A 19,510-nucleotide genomic window follows, 5' to 3' on the forward strand; every position below is an offset into this window, starting at 1 on the left:
AACCCATTTCAATAACAAAGGCAAGTAACCTCGGAAATAAACTCTTGCTTCTACTCAAGAAAATCCTCAGCTTTAAGATTTTATACTCATTATAAAAATAGATATGGTGATGAACTTGTTGAAAGCTATCCGGAACTGTTCAAACTGAAGTGAAGTTGCATATCAATCCTGACGTCCAAGCTACATGTCAGCCACATAGACGAGTGCCATTTTATATTCGACAGAAAGTGGAAGCTGAGTTACAAAAGCTGGCAGATGATGACATTATAGAAACGTAACAGGTCCAACGCCATGGATTTCTCCAATTGTAACTCCACCCAAACCAAAAGATACTGATAAAGTCAGGATATGTGTTGACATGCGCCAGGCCAATACAGCCATACAACGTGAGCGTCATATAACACCCACTATTGATGATGTCATACAAGAGCTGAATGGTGCAAAAGTCTTCTCAAAACTTGATCTCAGAGCAGGTTACCATCAGCTAGAACTTCACCCAGACAGCCGATACATTATTCACCACACATCTGGGAGTAAGGAGATACAAACGCCTTAATTTTGGCATATCTTCTGCTGCAGAGGTGCTCCAGAATGCCATAGCGCAAACACCGCAAGGCATAAAAGGTGTAAAAAAACCTCAGTGATGATATCATCGTGTACGGCGTCTCACAAAGAGCACATGATGAAGCTCTCCAAGCTGTGGAAAACAGTGGTCTTACACTTAATCGTGAAAAATGTGAGTTTAACAAGCACAGACTTGAGTTCTATGGATTTATCTTCTCTACCAGTGGTTTCTCAGCAGACCCCAAAAAGGTTGCAATCATACTACAAGCCGGTGAGTCCAAGGATCCTGGGGAAATCCGAAACCTACTCGGGATGGAAAACTACTGTTCACGGTTTATGCAGGACTTTACGACAATCAGTGCACCTCTTCGTGAACTGACTAAAAAAGGCACACCATGGCAATGGGGTGATACTCACAAGCAAGCTCTTTAGCAGCTCAATGATGCTTTAGCCAGTGCCACCACCATGTCCTACTTTGACGCCTCAAAGGACACTGTACTCGTTGTCGATGCTAGTCCGTTTGGTCTCGGTGCTATTTTGTCACAAATGCAAAACGGACAAAAATGCATCACTGCATACGCCAGTCGTGCACTCAGTGATGTTGAAAAATGATACTCACAAACTGAACTCGAAGCTCTAGCTATTGTATGGAGCTGTGAGCATTTTCACTTGTACCTTTATGGTCATCCTTTTACTCTAATGACCGACCACTCGAGCCCTTCGATATGGAATAATCCAAGATCAAAGCCACCAGCCAGAATTGAAAGGTGGGGTCTCAGACCCCAGCCGTACCAGTTCAGAATTGAATACAGAAAAGGAACTGACAATCCAGCTGACTTCATGTACAGACATCCGGTCTCATTTGAGACAGAACACAACACAAGGGCATCTAAAGTAGCAGAGGAGTACATCAATTTCATGTCACTGCAGGCAACACCACAGGCCATGACACTAGACGAGGTAAAAACAGAGACAAAAAAAGATGCTGTTCTTCAGCAGGTCTGCTCAAACATGGCACATAAATGCAAGTGACCCACTTTTCGCAGACACCCTAAACATTACAGAAATGTCAGTTCTGATCTTACAGTGTCATCAAATGATGATCTCATACTCAGAGGCTCCAGAATAGTTGTACCCTCCACTCTAGAGCAAAGACTATTACATCTTGCCCATGAGAGCCATCAAGGCATCACTAAAACCAAAAGTCTTCTGAGAAAGAAAGTCTGATTTCCCAACATTGATCGAAGGGTTGAAGCCATGATCACAAACTGCATTGCTTGTCAGGCAAATACCCCCATAACTCATGTTGAGCTGCTTCAAAAGTCTGAATTGCCAGAAGCACCATGGCACAATCTGAGTGCAGATTTCTATGGACCATTACCATCTGGGGAGTTTCTGCTGGTCATGACTACACACGGTATCCTGTAGTTAAAATTCTTCGCACTACCTCAACAACTGCGGTAATACTAGTTATTGATGATGTTTTTTCTGTTCGGAATTCCCAGTGTGCTTAAAACTGACAATGGCCCTCCCTTCAACAGCAGTGTTCACACAGTTTGTTGACTATCTTGGGTTCCGTCATAGGAAAATGACTCCCCTCTGGCCATAAGCAAATGCTAAAGCAGAGCGATTCATGCGTAAATTGGGGAAAGCCATCCGAACTACACACACTCAAGGTATACCATGGAAACAACAGTTAAAATGTCTTCCTTCGCGAGTACAGATCCACAACGAGGGCTTCGCCTGCTGAGTTGATCTTTAAAAGGAAGGTGCGTACAAAAAGTCCCATAGCTACTCCAACTACCACTGGTGCTGACGATGACAACCACGAAAAAGGCAAAGGATAAAATGAAAGCCCTTTCAGACACCCGAAGACATGCCACACACATCAACATCAAACCTGGTGACACAGTGTTGTGTCGGCAACAAAAGCAGAACAAACTAACGACACCATACAACACAAAGCCACTCACAGTCACCAAAATCAAAGGCACAATGGTAACTGCAGAAGAACATGGACACTCCGTTACAAGGAACTGTTCTTTCTTTAAGAGACTCAACCAGGAGACACCAGAACTTTTGTTTGAGCCAGGATTTAAAAATGAGACATGCACAGTCCCTCAGAGATATCCTGTTAGGCCTCCTGCCTACCTCTCTGACTATGTTTAGTTAGACCCTGTAGTGTAACTAAATAATTGCACGGACTGTTCAAAGCAGGTGTTTCAGACTGTTTAGAAAACAAGGACTGTTCAAACCTTTCAATGTAAAGTGTTCATGTTATTCAGGAATTTGTTAGCGAATTTTCTACAATTCTCAAGGGTTAAATATATGAATGATTTGTTATCGTAACAAACAAACATTACTGTTGTGTATTACAAGGTACAAAGGCTAAAAAAGTTAAAAAAGAGAGAGAGTGGTGTAATGTATAGGTAGTTCGTTTGACCTGTGATGCCATAGGAGGCGACGCCACGCCCATGTAGTGCATTGTGATAGTGTTCAACTACAAGTGATGGGAAAAGAAAAGATCCATAGTGTTCCAGTATTCCCATTTGCTAGCATCTATACAAACATGCATGTGAAAGAAACTATGACATGGAGATACGTCACACTAACCAGACGCGACGCGACAACATTTCAGCGACAAGCAATTTGGCTGTCCACACCAGACGTGACGCGACGCGACAGAATCCCTCAAATATCAGCCATTCAGAAGCGCACAAGTGCACCGCACTCCCAACAAAATGGACGTTTATAATATAATTCATAAATATTAAACCTTTTTAACATTATTAAAAGAGGGACTGATACCATGTTTGTCATGGAAAACACTTGTTTGTTCGCATTGTGTTAGCAGTTTTAACGTACATGTTGGCTTTAATTTATTGTGAAGATCTGAGGTAAACTATCTGTTGTTGCTTTCAGTATGGCTATAAAGGTCACGCAAAATGATATTCAAACTCACATTAAGACGCATCAAAAATACAGTAAAAACAGTAATATTGTGAAATATTATTACAATTTCTAAGAACTATTTTCTATTTGAATATATTGTAAAATATAATTTATTCCTGTGATGCAAAGCTGAATTTTCAGCATCATTACGCCAGCCTTCAGTGTCACATGATCCTTCAGAAATCATTATAATATGCTGAATTGCTGCTTAAATTTTTGGTGGAAACCATGATTTTTTTTTTTTTTTTTCAGGATTCTTTGATAATTAGAATTTATTTGAAATCAAAACATTTCGTAACATTATAAATGTGTTTACTGTCACTTTTGATCAGTTTAATGCATCCTTGCTGAAAAAGTATTAATTTGTTTAAAAAAATTATTACTGTAATTTAATAGCGACTTACTGACTCTTTTTCGAAAGTGTGCAAATGTTACTGTTTCCATCATAAATTAACTTAAATCCAGCCAAAATCAGACTATTCCCAGAGATAGAGTTCATGTGGAGCAATCACTCTGAGAGCATTGAAAATGAAATCTATAAAGGACAACAGTGCAACCCTTTCATTTCGAAGCCTATTCATTTATTTAAATCATAGGCTTTTATGGTGAAATAATCACATTTGGTCAGCTAGATATTGTGCTACCCTACTTTGAAACAGCCACAAAAGACACTTTAACCTTTTCCATTTGACTTGATAATGTCAACAACCTTACAAAGCAACTCTATAATAGATTTCAACAATTCAATTTCCCCAAAAAGCCTTTTGTGCATAACTACTTTTTCCTACCGCTTACTTTGACTAACTATTGGCTCTGAGAATGATCTCAGATGATGTCATGCTTGAGCTATAGAACCAAGAGGAAAGTCTCTATGACTGAATTAAAAATACCGTCCACCTCCAATCAGCTCTCATTGAGGTCTGAGTCCAAGCATTTCATTCATCTTTGCTCTTGTTCTCGTATGTCGGTAAGGATATCAGGATATTAATTCCTGCAGACAAGCATGCACTGAAACTAATTGGAGTGGTTGGACCCCCTTCTGCTGTGTGAGCAGCCAGAGCTGCCAGATTCCTCCTGCTTTCTTTCCATGAAGTCATGTTTGGCCGTCGCATCAATATGAGTTTCAACTCAGTGATGGAAGAAGACGCTGAAAAGAATAGTGTTGGTTTTTTTCTCGTCGATACCCCTCTGGTTTTTGGAAGCAGCCATCAGCGAGTGTTGAAAACTCCCTGCAGGAGGCTAGAGCTCTTTCTTCAGTTCTGTGATGTTCCAGGGTGTAAGTGAACAATGTGCTCACATTAAACCCAAATGGGCCGTGATGGGCCCAGTTTTCCCAGAGGAAAGCTTTTATAATCTATTCGTACCATTGGCGGTTTGTTCACTGATGGCTGCCACTGTGTTTAAACAATGTTCCAGCCAAAAATGACAATTCTGCGATTATATTTTACTTAAAACTTTCTGAACCCAGTGACCAGTCAAGCTAAAGCCTCTAAATGATCAACATAACTTTTATATTTCAAGATGAACACTTACCGAAGTGAAGCAACTTATGTTTACTTGATTATCCAAACATCTTTTTTTTTTTTTTTTTTTAGAAAAATCATCTTAAATTCCAATTAGTGTGATCATCAGGCTTTTGAAGAACGTTTGTTTCCAGAATCTTTACCTTCACTGTTACTCAGTGGAGGAATGATCTTCCAAAGTCTCGGAAACATCCCAAATCTCATCTTTTGAGGAACGTTTATTTGTTCATCTCTCAATCATCATTGTATTACATTGCATTATATGTTTTAAAACTACAGAGCTTTGATCATAAAATGAAGCATTACTCTTACATCTTATCTTACTAGGACATATTATTGGGAGATGTAGAGTGACAACTGATATCTATATGCTTGTTATGCAAGTAGTATGTGCTATACTGTTAAGAAGTGACTGATTTCCATTACAAACTATCAAAATTTTATCTTACTTCTTGGCCATATTTTATTATAGTAAAGGTACAGTAACCATGTTTTTTTTTTTTTTTGGCAAATGGATTACCATTTGTATTTAGTTTTCCAACAAATTCCATGGTTAAACTATGGTTAGTGTAGCAAAACCATGGTTAATTTGTGGTTATCATGGTTTAACAATAGCAACCATTATTTTTGGATTTATTTATAAATCATCATTAATTTTCTTAAGGGTTGTGTTGTTGTCTGCCCCAGCTCCCTCTAAACCTATTATAAAAAGATATGAATATTTGTCTGCTAAATTACTACTGTAATATTACAATAGATAATACTGATGTCCTTTACAGTATTTTGAGTGATGAGTAATGGGCTGCTACTGCTAACAGTTGCTAGTAGTTTAATGCTTAACTAAGTAAACAAAGACAAAACTACAATAGCCTATTTACAGTTGAAACTGACCTGCACTTGAAGTCCTGAACCAGGTCAGTAGATTTGCCTCTCTGCTCCACCTGCCCGATTCCACTCCATTCTCAAATCTCTCGCATTGATTAGCCTACTCTGATCGAAACCGTTTGGCGGAGGCGCGGATTACCAGTCACGACTAACCCATTCATGGTTTATTAGAGATTTATTGTCGAATGGCGAATTCGGAAATAATCGCTTTAGTACATTCGGCATGCAATTATATAATAATAATTATCATTATTATTAAAAAATTATGGTTACTGGTAAGAAATACGGGCCTTATTCTCGTTGTCAATCCCAAAAACTGCGAACGTTGCCCATGAAAGTAACGATTTCTGAATTTTTCTTTCTCTGTGAACATTTTGTTTAGTTTAAGCAGGGTGCCCAGACGTCCTGGCCAGGATTTCTATATTGCCTGCCTAAAATATCTGGGGTTTCATACATTATATACATACATGATACATGTATCTGTTGATCCCGCCTTCCCGCACGCCATGATTGGTCGATTATGTATATTGCCTGCACGCTATTGGTCGAACTACCTTTCAATCATTACCTTCAGAAAGTATGAAAACACTAGGAAAACAAAGCTAAAACACGGACATTTTAGGCAATTTAGAGAAGAGGACGAATGGTGACCCTAGTTTAAACATCTAAATACCTTTCAGATCCGGTGAGCATCATAATGTGCGTCGGTAGGCTGGAGTGACGCCATGGCTCCCATGATTGAGGTCATTTTACACCGCAAATCTTCAACAACCCCTGACTCTTACTGATAATGTGTTTTATATTTTGATACCGTCAGGGGTCATTCCTCTCGATGGCATGTCTGGACGGACTTCAAACCTGTCCGTTTCCGAACACCGTAACGCCGTCAGATCCGTCAGACCTTTCAAATTAAATGCCAGACCGTTGCTGCTGGAAGCTGCTCACAGTTATGAGACGCTTCTCTAAATCAGTGAAGTTATCTGGATCTTGGACACATTCATGTGTCTGAACAACATTAAATGTGGGCTATTATGCAACGATTTTGGCGATAAATCAATGAAGCCCCTAATAGAAGCTTCCAGTCCATTTTGAAGTGGTTCCTTATGGGAGAAAGAGACTTTGTACACATGCATTTAATATTAGTCATGTGAAATTTAGTTCCCGGATGGCTGCAAAGGTCAAATCTGCTCCCTAAAATATGAAGCACATGAATGTATGCTTAATTTGCTCAAAATACGTGAATGCAAAAAGACAAATCTATAATCTGGGAGGAAAACAAGCTGAATTGGTCACAGGAAATAAATGCAATAATTACGATGCATGCAAGGCGGCCACTGTGTTGACATTTTTTTTCTCTATACATTTTTGCAATTAATTCAGTCAAACAACAGCTGATTCAAATGACCAATGGCAGATGGAGGGAGTGTTTGAAAACCATTAAATAAATACTTTTTTCAGTTCTGTTTGGTCTCAGTTGCAGGATGTATTTACAAGTTTGATGGATCAACAATCAAACACAGCAGCTTCAGAATTCATGTTTGAAGCATAACTGGTCATTTATTGGTAATTTATATTGTAGAACAAAACGTGAAAGTCTCAAGTTAACCAGAGACCATAAATGTACTCATAAGTCAAAACCCACTAGTCTAATTTTTAGGAAAATTAGCCCTTCATTAGGCCTACAGATTGACGTCATGAGTAATTATCTCGATTGGGCTAAAAACATTATTCTTTTGATGCACTGCAAGCACTTATATTTGCTTTGACAAACAGATTTTATTGATGCTTTGAAGTGTTTCCTTTTGAAACAGTAAAGTTGGGGTGGGTCAAATCAAAGCCAATAACCTGTCATTTTGGCTTGAAAGCAATAAAGGCACTTTAGATTCTTTCAACTTTTAGTATCATATAAGAATTTAGATTTCACACATGGGCTAAAAGCCTGCTTTTGATTTCATAAGCCATTTAATCATAGTTTGGGTGTTAAATCCTTTATCAGATGACACTAGCAATAAAATGTGAATCTTATGCAAGATTATACTTATACAAAAATGTCACACTTAATATTTTCAGTAGTTTTATTGAAAAATGCCTCCTCTGTTTCAGAAATAAATAAGAAAATAAGGCTGTGGAATTCACAATGTGCAGTTACAAACATGAAGCAGCAATACTATATATATATATATAGTCTTGCACGCAAATGCCAAAACTGCATTTGATACTGATAAAACAACAATTACAACAACTATATTCTGGATTTAAAAGAAAGAAAAACAAACAACTACAAATTAAAATTAAAAACAAAAACATACTAAATATACACCACAGACATGCAATTCCATCTTTGGTAAAAAATCAGCTGTGAGGTTAAATCAAACATTAATCCAATATGATCAATATCTGATTTATAATATCATGATGGAAGGCATGTTTTACTGCAGATGTTAACAAAAACAAAAAAGACATTCTCTCAGGTGAATGAAGACAGTAATGAATAATAATGTGTATTCGTACATAAGTGATGAATGGTGAATATGCAGATGACTGGAAGAGGCGATGATCTTTGGAAACCCTTCAATGTTAATAAATTATCAAACACCTTTCACCTGCACGCTGCGATGTGTGACACGTCAATGATTCCAATCGGACACATATTCAATGCGATTTTACAAGCGATGGAGTACAGAAAGAAGCTTTGAGGTTATATTAGGAGATTCATGCGTCTGATCTGCTGAATTCACAAAGGGTTTGAAGGGTTAAATTATCTGTACAGGCCGTTGAAACATCAACAGACATATAACATGATCCAATGAACCCCCCCTCCCCTCTTTTTTTTTTGTTTCTTTACCACGCTTTCCTTTCAGATCCCGTCTCTGGCAGCGACCTCTTGCGCCGTTGGTTTGGTGAAATCTCAAAGTCTTCTTCTGGGATTGGGACTATTTGCTCGGCATCAGGTGGAAACTGTTCTGCTTGGAGATATGGCAGTGGCCAATTGAGTCACTCAACAAGCAAAATGCAATCGTTACCTTCCTCTATGTGGCTACGGTAAGTGCAAAGGGTTAGAAAGTGCTTGTTGATGGGCTGTAAATGGGTCAGTGCTTTATGTACGCTACTGTGCAAAAGTCTTGGGCCACTTGTATTTTCACCAACAAAAAATGGTTTTAAGTCAGTTATTTCTATCTTTTGCTGTAGTGTGTCAGTAGGAAATATCAGTTTACATTTCCAAACATCTCCAAGATGCTTCAAGAAACCTACCTGTAAAGCTACCTTAAAAACTATGTGCAAGTGTAGCGCACAGTTTCTCAGTGTATCACACCAAATGTTGATTTAATTTAGTTAATAGTGGTTAATTGATAAATAAAAACTATTTATGGCATTATTTTTCAAAGCATCGTCACTTTACAGCATTTTTGCACACGTGCCTAAAACTTTTCACAGTACTGTAGCTTTACAGGTAGGTTTCTTGAAGTGTTTTGTAGACGTTGCCACAGTTCTTCTGGATTTAGTCTGTCTCATTCGGTTTTTTCATGTCATTCCAGACAGACTGATGATGAACATATCAGATCTCTGCGTGGAGTCCTAGCTGTTGTCAGACTCCTTGTGCAAACAAAAATCTTACTGGATTATTACAATTAACGGCAAAAGGAATGTTTGGAAATGTAAACTGATATTTCCTACTGACACACTAAAGCAAAATACAGAAATAGACTTAAAACCATTTTTTGTTGGTGAAAATACTAGTGGCCTAAGACTTTTGCACAGCAGGGTCCAAAAGCCTGAAACCTCAATTAAAAATGCTTCCAAATTACATCAGCAAAACAATTTGATTGATAAGCTAATTTGCTACCTAGATGAAAGATCTTCAACGTTCAACTCACACAAGGTCATTGGTTAGATTCCCATCCATTGCACATGCTGACAACATAAATTACTTGAATACAATCTAACCAACTTTGGATAAATGTGTCTGCCAAATACACAAATGTCAAATACATAAAACTTTAGCAAGAACCAAATGAAACCATGAGCTTCAAAATCTAAAAACATTGATTTTCAGATTTTAATGGAAAATATATAAATTTTCAATGAGGTTTCAGAATTTTGGACCCCAGTGTTTGTATATAGGGTTAATTCAGGATAATTGGACCACTTTTCCCAGTCATCTCAAATGGCAAAAAGTCGCCCGTTGTACCTGAATTCATCCTATATTTATAGACATTGTGAAATTACTATCAAAACTAATGGCTGCTGATATGGACAAGTTGGCGTGCTACAGAAAAAAATCATTATCAACATGAAAACTGAAATCAAGAACTCAACCACACGCCCATTCAGATATTCATCTAAACCCTTACTAACAGCCAAATGAAAGAGAAATGATCTCACTGATACAGAAATTAACCTTTAGGAAATTATACTAGAAAGAGGAGTGTGTACATACATACTAAAAGAGCAAAGAAAAGAAACCCCCAGGGTCCAATGAACAAAAAGAAACTGACCCTGAGCAAAGGTCTGTGAGATCACTTAAGGCACGCAGTAAAATAAGAGGCACTGGTGTCTGCATTCAGCAAGCAGTTGAATTCAAGCTCACTACAAGGGTTAAAACTATTGCTTTTTAGTGGACTGGGATTCACTTACTAGGCATGATTAGTTTATGTACAGATAAACAAAACTCTTGGAGTTAACATGCTAAATGACAGTTGTTTTGGCTACAGATCCACCTGGTTAGTATTTGTTGTGGTTGCTGGTGTGTTTTGGTCATGCGTCTCCAGCCGACTGCAGCTTGTTTTGGGTTGTTTTGGCTGCCGTCACTGATGCCCGTGGCTGTGAGTTGTTGTTAGTACCCATCCGCAGATCGTAATCTCTGTTTGTTTATTTGCTTTTATTCAATAGTGTTCGCTTAATCATCTCCGTGGTTGGTTATCCGTACAGAGCCCAATAACATGTGATTTTCTCAGGATTTCAAAGTGTAAGCAGCACAGGTGGTTTAGAAAGTTTATGAACCTGGAACAGGTCAAAGAGGGGATTAGAATTCTTTGCCAGACAAATCACAAACTGAAAATCAGCTTTTGATACTGTGATACTAAGAGGGTGAGAATCCAGAGCACGTTTCATTCCGAAATAAAAAAAATTTAAAAAAAAATTTAAATTGTACTGTGCATGAAAATGAAAGAAAATGAAGCTTATTTATAGGACAATTAAAATTCTTTCACTGTTTACTCTTAAGTCGTTCTAAAGCCTTTCTTTTGTGTAGAAAGACTGTCCTAGTCATAATTTTTATGCAATTGCAATGTCAATGCAAACTGAAGCTTTAAAAAGGACGAAAAAGTTTAATAAAAGTAGTCCACATGTCATACGAGAGCTTTGTTCAAAGAAAAACCTGGAAACTGAATCCAATGTCCATGTTTTTAAAGAATCACTCTTTTGAGTCAGATCTTTTTAAAGAATCATATGACTCTATTTACAAAACATTTGTTTGGTTCTCAAGTTCAGCTTACAGACTCAATCACTGACTAATCATGGAATAACAGCTTGGGTCAAATTTTGGTCTCTGTCTCACATAAAGTTAGCATATGGCTTTTAAAGACTTCCAATTCTTAATATTTTGTGCATTACAGAAATGGGAATTAATGTTTTGAATGTCATTACACTACCGTTCAAAAGTTTGGGGTCGGTGAAATTATAATACTTTCATCCAGAAAGGATGCATTAAAACACATCAAAAGTGACACTGAAGACTGGAGTAATGGCTGCTGAAAATTCAGCTTTGCATCACAGGTATAAATTACATTTTAAAGCGGTCATGAACTGCTTTTTTTTTATTATTTTGTACTGTTCTCTGAGGGCTACTTATAATGTAATCAATATTTTTAGATTATAAAACATCATAATTGAGAAGTAATAGGCTCTTTTCTGTCCTGTTTTGACCTCCTCATCAGAACGCTCTGTTTGAATAGGTGTGGCAGATTGTAGACTCGGAAGTTTACGACATTACGACATTACTGTCAGATCCATTATATTCACCACAGCATCATCTTTTATTTTCAATCTTTCTTAAAATCCTGCGTCGAATTGTGCTTTGTTTGTAAATGTGTGTTTTGTTTGTAAACGAATCCGTGGTAAAATGAAGTGAACAAAGGACCAAGTTCTTACTGACACGATCTGGAACTTCAGTAAAAAATAAAGTTCATCCACTCTTTCCTAATGTTGGGATCAGAAGGACAGCGATGCAAAGACTGTGTTTTTCCACAGCCTGGCACTGAACAGCATCTTGTTTTCTTCGGAGCATCTTTATCGTTTGGTTTCTGTGTAAACCTGCATTTGCTGCTCTAAACAGGCAGTGATGTAGAATCGGTGGGCGGAGCTAAACAGGCAGTGATGTAGAAGCAGGCGTTGATCTTCTTCTGCGGAGGCGGGGGTTAGACACACTATTACGTCATAAAGTGGCTCATTCCACAAGCTGTCATTTTGTCAGATCGGCGTCAATATAAGCTGTTTTTAGACTAACGAGAAAGTTTTGAGTTCTGAAAATTACAGGATGTTTTTACAGTACAATGACCTCTTATATGTCAAAAGATCAAGGGAATTTTGATTTCTCAGTTCATGACCCCTTTAAAAAATATCACAACAGAAAGCAGTTATTTTAAATTGTAATAATATTTCACAATATTACAGGTTTTACTGTATTTTGGTCAAATAAATGCAATAAAATAAAATAAAATAAAAGCCTTGGTGAGCAGAAGAAACTTCTTTCAAAAACCTAAAAATCTATGTTTATGTCAAAATAATGCTAAAGGTCATAAAAATGGCTTAATTTTCTTTATTTTTTCTTTTGATATTGGAGTGAAATATGCCTCAAGCATGTTCCTGAAAGGTTTGATAAGATTCACCCATGATAATCTGCATTACTTTGCTGTAACTAGCTACATCATCTACTGCTCAGTTCATGCACTGCGTTACACTACACATGCTATTAATGTTATTTCTACTGTCATGCACCGGGCACAGCTAGAACATGAGGGACGTACCTCTGTAACCCTGTCCGTTATACGGGATACCGACACACTGAGAGGAGTCACAGTAGCCAGGTGGGCCGGGCGGACCGCGTACACCGCTGACACCGTTGCGACCGGGAGGACCGCGGCTGCCCGGAGGGCCAGTTGAACCAGAAGGGCCGACTCTGGACTCACCAGGTGGGCCTACAGAAATCAGGAAAAATACTGTCTCAGAAAACACCTTTAAATGTGACATAAATAGGGGCTTAAAAGAGAATTAACTTTCAGAAGTATTATCGATATATAATAATAATAATAATAATAATAATACAGTTTTGCAACATTGAAATTTTTAGGTGCAAAATTTTTCCCATTGATTGCAGCATGAAATCATACATATATTTCAGGTTTTATCTGCAGTATAAATTTTCCGTATAAATAAATTTCTTTACCATTAGCATCGCCAAACAGAACTGCATAAACAATGACTTTCCAAACAGGGGACTTAATATTAAATTTCAGAAATATTGAACTGGATGACATTATTTTCTTCGGTAGAGCTGTCTTTCGTTCCTCAATAAAGTTCCTCATTAATGCAGCTGAAACTGACGTAATTTTATAACTGTTGAAATTTTACAACACTGCTATTTTCCTGTTTATTTCTGTGAAGCTGCTTTGAAAAAATCTGTATTGTATAAAGCACAATATAAATGAATGTGATTTGACTTGAATTGACATACAGTTTCTTTGAGGGAAAAGTCTGGAAGAGTTATGTCCGCTCATTTTTTAAATAATAATACAGTTTTGCAACATTGAAATTTTTAGGTACAAAATTTTCCCATTGATTGCAGCATGAAATCATACATATATTTCAGGTTTTATCTGCAGTATAAATTTTCCGTATAAATAAATTTCTTTACCATTAGCATCGCCAAACAGAACTGCATAAACAATGACTTTCCAAACAGGGGACTTAATATTAAATTTCAGAAATATTGAACTGGATGACATTATTTTCTTCGGTAGAGCTGTCTTTCGTTCCTCAATAAAGTTCCTCATTAATGCAGCTGAAACTGACGTAATTTTATAACTGTTGAAATTTTACAACACTGCTATTTTCCTGTTTATTTCTGTGAAGCTGCTTTGAAAAAATCTGTATTGTATAAAGCACAATATAAATGAATGTGATTTGACTTGAATTGACATACAGTTTCTTTGAGGGAAAAGTCTGGAAGAGTTATGTCCGCTCATTTTTTAAGTGTTATGTAACTTAAAACGCAACACATCCAATAGCTCTGTGCCTAAAAATGTAAGTGGCGGATGTTGAGTTCAAATATAGCATAATCTCCTACTTAGAAAAAGGGAAGAAACTGGCCAGTAAATCACAATTTTCCCTGACATTTCTAGGTTTTTCATGACTGTATTCCTCATCAGATGAGCTACTTAAGCTAGGTTTTTAGCACATGAAACATACCAGGTGGTCCAGTGGCTCCTCTCTGTCCTTTCTCTCCAATGCCTGGACTTCCTCTGTCTCCCTTTTCTCCGGCTGGTCCTAATGAAAACACACATAAACACAGATATATAAATACCCCACACAAACACACACATAGCTGTAACACACTGCTAAATGTGCCATAGACAAACGTCTGGATGCAGAAATGCTGACAGATGCATTTCTAATCAGGTACTTGCATTCTTGAAGCAATGCCATAGAAGATCCATTTTGGGTTCCATAAAGAACAGTTCTTAAATGTACCATTTTTTCTTAGTGTGAAGAACAGTTTAAAAATCAAAAAAACTTTTTTTAACTGCGGAATGGAAAGATTCTATGAATATTAAAGGTTCTTCATGGAACCATCAATCCCAATAAAGAAGCTTTACTTTTAAAAGTGTATGAGAGAGTGTTTCCTATTAATTTAGACAGTAAACCGCATGGCAGCTCACTAGACATCAATTATTTATCTTAGCATTTCTACATATACTGTACAGCGAGGGCAGAAGTCCAAACTAACCACAGTTCTTGAGGCTGATTAAAATCACATGGTTGTATTTGGCATGGTTTTCTGTTTATGTTTTAGTTTTGGCTGTTGTTTCTGGTACCTCGTTCTCCCTGTTGACCAGGCAACCCTGGACTTCCGAGAAGGCCGTTTCTGCCTATCCGACCGGGCTCTCCGCGTGGTCCCATGGGTCCAGGAGGTCCAGGGGGGCCAGAAGGCCCAGGACTGTTGCTGTGATAGTTGCTGGGGATCTGGTTCAACATTTCGTTGAATCGACCCATTTGTCCTGTAAAACGTAAACCGTGAAACAGCAGATTGTAATAAAATGTAACCCTTGGGATCATCTGAACATCATGTCTTATAACATCTTTTAAAATGATCAAAAGTGACAGTAAATACATTTATAATGTTTCAAATAAATGCTGTTCTTTTGAACTTCCAATTCATCAAGAATTCTGAAAAAAAAAAAAAATCTACAAAAAAATGAGGCAACACAACCGTTTTCAACATTGATAATAATAAGAAATGTTTCCTGAGCAGCAAATCAGCATATTAGAATGATTTCTGAAGGATCATGTGACACTTGAGGATTGGAGTAATGATGCTGAAAATTCACAGGAATTTACATCACAGGAATAAATGACATTTTACAATATATTCAAATAGAAAACAGTTACTTTAAATTGTAATAATATTTCACAATATTACTGCTTTTACTGTATTTTTTATCAAATAAATGCAGCCTTGGTGAGCAGAAGAGACTTTTCAAAAACTTTTGAGCAGTGGTGTACTGTATATTTGCAATTTACTTTATTGCATAAATTACAAAAATGTTTTGCTTCAGAACATTCTACTGGATGAAATGCATTACCGTTCACAAGCTGTTCGCACACTTGTCTGGCAATAGAGCGCATCATGCTCTGGGATGCGATGTCTCCCTAGGAGGATGAATACGAGATGTTAACGTCTCCTCCACTCAAACTCTTGCGAAATGATGAAAGCAGATATTAAAATCATCACTCACTCTGTCTCCTTTGTCTCCTTTAACCCCAGAAGGTCCCTGTATGAATGAAAATCATATTTCCCTTTAAATTGACTGTGACGCATCCGAACATGAACTAAAATCACTGGCTTGCTCCTGACTTATGCCCGAAACCGCGTTGTGCATTTCAGTGAGTAAATACTTATTGAACTGATTTGCAAACAATGTGGATCGTGTTAGACTATTTGCTTTCTTGACTTTTGGGGGAAAAAAAGGTCAAAAATAGTCTTAATGTGTGGTTAAAACTCATATAATGGTGCCACTCGTGTTTTGTAAGACTAAACAATTAACTATTCAAAGCAACATGTAAAAGAAATGTTTAATCAGATGTTTCTTCTAAAAGGAGTCAAAATAGACTAAAAACAGATTTAAATGAGTCACTAGTTGTTATACAGTGAGTATTCATCTGTAAAATGAATGTAAACAGCAGATCAGATCATTTGCTCTTGAAAGACTTTGATAAGAAATGCTTGAGTTCACACTGAGATTTCTGATTTTACTAAATCTTGGCAAATCTGAGCACAGGTTCAGAGATCTAGAAGTTTAGAAGAAACACAGATGAGACTACTGGGGTCTTTTTCTTAGAAGGAAAATCAGCAGGAGACTTCAGCTCTCAAACAATAGATATATTAAAGAGAAGGGTTTTTTTTTTTTTTGACTAATTTAGCGAATTAGTGTCAGTGTCAGTATCATGTGTTAGACTATTTGCTTTCTTAACTTTTGGGGGAAAAAAATGTCAAAAATAGTCTTAATGTGTGGTTAAAACTCATATAATGGTACCACTCGTGTTTTGTAAGACTAAACAATTAACTATTCAAAGCAACATGTAAAAGAAACTTTTAATCAGATGTTTCTTCTAAAAGGAGTCAAAATAGACTAAAAACAGATTTAAATGAGTTTTTTGACTAATTTAGCGAATTAGTGTCAGTGTCAGTATCATGCTATTATACGTCTATGAAAACCAAAAGGTTTCATACCGGAACACCGGTATCTCCATTCTTTCCAGGCTTTCCAGTAGGTCCCGGCATTCCAGGGGCTCCTGGGGGTCCCTAAACAAAATAATAACAGCTCGGGTCTTCAGCAAAACAGATGTCTGCAATACAGTCTCACATCTGAGTAAAAGAAAACAAATTTAACAACACTCCCTCTTCTCCCCCCCAAAAAATCAAGAACATACCATAGGTCCTTGTGGGCCCATGGATCCCACCGGCCCCTCCTTCCCTGGGGGTCCCTGCGTTGATAACATACATGCACAGATCCACATTAGACTGATATCACACATGTTCGTTCAGATCCACATGAATCACATCTTAATGAGTCTCTCAAAGAAACATCTGTGTTTTATTTGAGCCCCGAAATGAAAATGAAGAACATGAAGCCTATTTAAAGGACTACTGAGATGTTTTAATACTGTATTACAGTAATGAGAGTATGTAAGGAAAATGTACTTAATTGCTATGAAAATTATTGAATTTTTAATTATTAAAAAATGCATTATGTTTCAGTAAAAAATATAAATTATAATAAGAATTCTCAATTCAACTGTACATTAATTGTATATTTACAGTATGTAAAATATAGCAATTTTAAAACAAAGTTGACCAAAGTGCTTTACAGTATAATAATAATAAGTGTTGTTATTATTATTAGTATTATTTTCATTATTATTGTAAATATATATTTTATTCTAAAATAACAGAATACATATTTTATTCTAAAAATATAATGATAAATTCTCAATTCAACTGTACATTAATTGTATATTTACAGTATGTAAAATATAGCAATTTTAAAACAAAGTTGACCAAAGTGCTTTACAGTATAATAATAATAAGTGTTATTATTATTAATATTATTTTCATTATTATTGTAAATATATATTTTATTCTAAAATAACAGAATACATATTTTATTCTAAAAATATAATGATAAATAATAATAATAAATTAATAATTATTAAAAACATAAAGCATAAATTAAAGGCAGTACAGCTATTCATGATTTAAAGATGAAATACTTCACAAATGAATAAAATCTAGATTTAAATATGATATAATTAAAATTATATTAAATTAAGTCTTTTTTTTTTTCATTTGATTTTGGAGTGAAATATGCTTGAAAAGTAAGTTTTCATGAGTTTCACCCTAATGTGTTTCACTCACCCGTATTCCAGCAGGTCCGATAGGCCCGATGGCACCAGCCGGTCCCGGTGGACCCTTAGAGAAAGAATGGAAGAAAAGGCAAAAGCTAAAACTAACAATCTCAGTGCCAGAGTCTCACACCAGGTTCATATTAGCACAGGTCGCTTACCTCCGACCAAACAAATCAAACTACTTTACACAAACAATTTCCCACCAACACACAAGATATCCTCCATTTCTTTCTTGCTAGCTTGCTTGCTTTCTCTTTGTCAACCCTGCTTCTCCTTTGATGTCTTGGCATTAGATTTACAGGGTACTTAATATATTCCAGATCCATTTTACTGGCCGTCATAAACCCTGGCTGCATTCTCTGCAAGTCATTAAATGCATGTTGTTATAGCAACTCCTCCAACATGGTCACCTGCACGGCTGAGCCCACTCTTCATTAAGATGGATCGGATATCGCAGTCCGTCCTGGAGAATTCACAAAATGACCATGCAGTATAACCACAACAGTGAGAAAAACTTCTACCTTTTTTTGTCTTCCTCTTAATTTGTTAATTAATACAAAAAACATCTCTCCTGCTTTCGAACTGGATCAGCACAATGTTTTTTTATTCGCAGGAACCAGTTGCACCAGGAACCAGTGTTCATTGCCCAATTGTCAATATTCAATGTCCAATGCTTTTTGATTGTGATTTGTCTTATAATCACCCTTGTCATTCCAAATCTTCCACACTTTCCTTAGATCAGTGGTCACCAACCTTTTTAGGCCCAATATCCCTGACCTCGGCCTTTATGAAAGACAAGATCTACCTATTGAAGAATTGATAGAAAAAGACATCCCAGATTGTACTTCAAATTTGAGGCCTTTTACTTAGTATTTTAATTAGTGATGCGCCGGTCATAGCTGATTCAGAATTCAGATTCTCTTTTCTTTCTTTTTTTTTTTAACTAGAAAATTGGATTCTGATACTGATACTGATTTTTAAGCAAATTTATTTATTGGCTATTTGCTTTATAACAAAAAAACTGGCTTTAAACAAAAATATCTAGCCATTTGAAATTAGAGGCAACCACTGCATTTTAATCACGATCTGCACGGGCAGTTGTTTTTGATTTGATTTAGATTAATTTCAGGATTTAAAACAAAAACAGAATGGTCTGACTTTAGGTGTTATTTATTTATTTGCTACATAAAACATCTGCACGAAACAAAAACAGCAGGTCTGAATGAGACGCACTCTCTGACAGCAGGTAGCGCCTATGAACAGGGTTGCCAGGTTTTCGCAATAAAACTAGCCCAATCGCGTTTCGAGGAGGGTTCCCCTGTAAAAATCGCATTCCGGGGGTAAAATACAAGTTTTTCGGCGGGGATCTTCAAGTAAAATTCACATTCCAGGGACTAAATAAC

The 19,510-nt window shown here is 36.8% G+C and overlaps 1 protein-coding gene across 1 annotated transcript in view; it reads right to left on the bottom strand.

The window, feature by feature from the left end:
- Positions 1-8,363: 8,363 nt before the first annotated feature.
- Positions 8,364-19,510, bottom strand: part of LOC107719381 (collagen alpha-1(XII) chain-like) — an 80,941-nt gene continuing 69,794 nt past the window's right edge. Inside the window, exons 70-78 of the mRNA XM_016526790.1 lie at positions 18,118-18,171; positions 17,133-17,186; positions 16,933-17,004; positions 15,938-15,973; positions 15,785-15,851; positions 15,017-15,199; positions 14,391-14,468; positions 12,950-13,120; positions 8,364-8,887 (exon numbers count right to left, since the gene is read on the bottom strand). Of these exons, the coding sequence (XP_016382276.1) occupies positions 8,766-8,887; positions 12,950-13,120; positions 14,391-14,468; positions 15,017-15,199; positions 15,785-15,851; positions 15,938-15,973; positions 16,933-17,004; positions 17,133-17,186; positions 18,118-18,171 (837 nt within the window). The 3' untranslated portion in view covers positions 8,364-8,765. The remainder of the gene's footprint in view (positions 8,888-12,949; positions 13,121-14,390; positions 14,469-15,016; positions 15,200-15,784; positions 15,852-15,937; positions 15,974-16,932; positions 17,005-17,132; positions 17,187-18,117; positions 18,172-19,510) is intronic.

The sequence above is a fragment of the Sinocyclocheilus rhinocerous genome, unplaced genomic scaffold (assembly GCF_001515625.1).
Source record: "Sinocyclocheilus rhinocerous isolate Xijiao unplaced genomic scaffold, SAMN03320098_v1.1 scaffold303, whole genome shotgun sequence".
NCBI lineage: Eukaryota > Metazoa > Chordata > Actinopteri > Cypriniformes > Cyprinidae > Sinocyclocheilus > Sinocyclocheilus rhinocerous.